This window comes from Anopheles aquasalis, chromosome 2, assembly GCF_943734665.1.
Source record: "Anopheles aquasalis chromosome 2, idAnoAquaMG_Q_19, whole genome shotgun sequence".
Lineage (NCBI taxonomy): Eukaryota > Metazoa > Arthropoda > Insecta > Diptera > Culicidae > Anopheles > Anopheles aquasalis.
Genome location: NC_064877.1, coordinates 81225647 through 81228146, shown reverse-complemented (window position 1 = coordinate 81228146; position 2500 = coordinate 81225647). Strand labels below are relative to the sequence as shown.

At 51.8% G+C, this 2500-nt stretch overlaps 2 protein-coding genes across 2 annotated transcripts in view; one reads left to right on the top strand and one right to left on the bottom strand.

Moving 5' to 3' along the window:
* LOC126581472 (uncharacterized) overlaps nucleotides 1-811 on the bottom strand; it is a 1397-nt gene extending 586 nt beyond the window's left edge. Inside the window, exons 1-2 of the mRNA XM_050245149.1 lie at nucleotides 714-811; nucleotides 1-651 (exon numbers count right to left, since the gene is read on the bottom strand). The exon at nucleotides 1-651 is cut by the window's left edge and continues 586 nt beyond it. Coding sequence (XP_050101106.1) covers nucleotides 1-651; nucleotides 714-777 — 715 coding nt within the window. The 5' untranslated portion in view covers nucleotides 778-811. The remainder of the gene's footprint in view (nucleotides 652-713) is intronic.
* A 92-nt stretch (nucleotides 812-903) lies between these two features.
* The window catches only part of LOC126581542 (DNA polymerase delta subunit 3), a 1801-nt gene continuing 204 nt past the window's right edge, over nucleotides 904-2500 (top strand). Inside the window, exons 1-4 of the mRNA XM_050245264.1 lie at nucleotides 904-1042; nucleotides 1108-1263; nucleotides 1331-2333; nucleotides 2407-2500. The exon at nucleotides 2407-2500 is cut by the window's right edge and continues 204 nt beyond it. Of these exons, the coding sequence (XP_050101221.1) occupies nucleotides 974-1042; nucleotides 1108-1263; nucleotides 1331-2333; nucleotides 2407-2500 (1322 nt within the window). The 5' untranslated portion in view covers nucleotides 904-973. The remainder of the gene's footprint in view (nucleotides 1043-1107; nucleotides 1264-1330; nucleotides 2334-2406) is intronic.

Genomic DNA, 2500 nt, shown 5'->3' with positions numbered 1-2500 from the left:
TGACGCGATTCTCCAGATACACACTGGCCATCGATAGCTCATCGGGCGGTATCTGCAGCACCTTCTTGGCCACCTCGTCCAAACTTTGCAGCAAACGCGATCCGATCAGATCTTCCGCCTTGTAGAGGTCCTGCAAGGATCGAGACTGTGGATTCATCTTCGCGCGAATCTCATCCTGTACGAGCGTTTCGGTAGGCTGTTGGGGGGCCTCGCTTGTAGCGGTCACCGCCGTCAGAGCACACTCGCCCATCGTCTGCTGCAGTCGATCCTCCATCACGCTAAAGTCGACCTTCTCTCGCTGTATGCGTCGGTGCACCCGCTGACTCGCTTTACTGTTGTATTTCTGCAACAATTTGCGCACGTTATTCATGTCGAACGTTTCCTCCGTCGTTGGCCGCTCATCGTGACAAACGTTGGTCAGCTGCGGGCAGCTCTCGACCTCGACCATCCGCATTTTGCCCGTCACCCGATTGTGCAGCGCAATGTACGTGTGTTGCTGCTGCTTCACGACCGAACGGGATTCCGCCTGCACATAGCCACGGTACAGATTTGATTTACATCCTACCAAAATCATCTCGGCCCCTTCCTTCGCCAGATCTCTCGCTCGCACTGCGTGGCACTCGTTGGTGGGCTGTGGAACATGACCTCGCACTACAAGAACAGACCAAACAACAGGATTACGTAGGAGTCGGACATCTCTGGCATTTACTTACCGATCACCGGATTGCCTTCGCCCGCATCAAGCGCCACAATTTCAGATATTTTTGCAGCCGACATTATCCGCTCCCTTTGCGGCGTACTCCACGTGCTGTTGTTGTGGTACTCTGAGGCTGGAAGAGACTATACCGGGATCAACCCCCATTTGGGTCACCCTGTGTCGCCGTCAAAACATTCCGAAAAAATTGCGCGCCTTTTGTTGTAGCTTGCCGTAAGTGAAGAAATTCTGGATTCTGGTGTATCTTATTCGTCTGGAATGGATTCTGCGGCACTAAAAACCTACCATCGCGAGATTGGTCATCTCGTTTTAGATGCGAATGAGAAAGTAAGGTCTTCCCGTGGGGTCACAGGCAGTGCAGACGGTAATTGACTTGTGTTTGCTTCCCTCAGGTATCCGTGCGGAAGATCAGTAACCTGTGGAATATCGACTCGCAGCAGGCAGTGGAGGTTCTGCAAAAATGGATCGATGACCAAAAGGAGAGTGTTAAGTTAACGCAAGAGTTTCTGGTTCGCGGAAAGGACAAAAATGGGAATGTGTTTATGACCGTGAGTACCGTGAGGTGCATTTTCCGTAACTCGCTTCTAATCCTCTGCTTCTGCTCTGTACTTTTAGCTAGCCATCGAGAAGAGAGCTGCAAAGATTATCAGCAAGTATGAGGGATGCTCGAAGATGCTGTACTCGGTGGAAGCGACCTCCGACGTGAGACCATTGAACGTTTCATCGGATCGTGATTTCGCAGTCATCAAACTGCGCCTGGAAACAGAGAAACGGGAGTTAGCGAAACGGTCGTTGCCAGTGGCGCAACCAGCAGTTGCTGCGGTGAAGCAGGAACAGAAACCTTCCAAAATGAATGGGCTGTTCGGTGCGATGGCTAGCAAGCAGGCGAAAACCCCTGCAGTAGCGAAGGAAGAAAAGCCTTCGTCACCTCCACCGGCGCCAGTAGTGCCTACGGTAAAACAGGAACCCCAAACCCCCACTACTAAAGCATCCCCAAAGAAGGCATCTCCGAAAAAGGATACAAAGAAGCAGACCAATGGGAAGGGTTCTATTTCCTCATTTTTCTCTTCAAAACCGGGTCAAACGGCTGTTCCGAAACCGGTCGTAAAGGCCGAACCGGAATCACCAAGCAACGCACAGTCAACTAAGAAGGCATCGGAAGAACGGAAGAAACCAGAGAAATCCCGCAAAAGGACGATCGATGAAGATGAGAAGGACGAGGTGGCCATCAAAAAGGAACGTGAGGATGAGGGAGAAGAGGAAGAGATTCCAAACACACCGCAGGAGGAGAAGCGCGAAGCAAAGAAGAGGCGCACCGGCAAACCATCGCTGCAGCGCAAAACAGCGGCGAATCCGTCCAAGAAATCACGAATCTACGCAATTTGTGATTCTTCTAGTGAGGATGATACAGAAGCAACGGAAGAACGCCGTGAGGAGGAACGTTTGGTCAAGTTTGAGCAGGACCCGGAACCTGAGGCCGAGCCTGAGCCCATGGAGGCCAGCAACATTTCACCCGAGAAGCCCGTCGAAAACGATTCCAACAGTGTCAACCGGAACCACCGTGGAAAGGTGAAAAAGCTGGTCACGAGAACGTTTATGAGCGCGGATGGATTCATGGGTAAGATTAAATGGCAATTCGACCAGCTCTGAATCGTAGTAGCTCACATTTGGTGCACTTTGTGTTGTTTCAGAAACCGTCAAGGAGTACGAAATGGTGTCGGAAGATGAATCTCAGGGGGCGACGAACGGCGAACAGTCGCTGCCCGTGGACACCAAGCTCAGCGC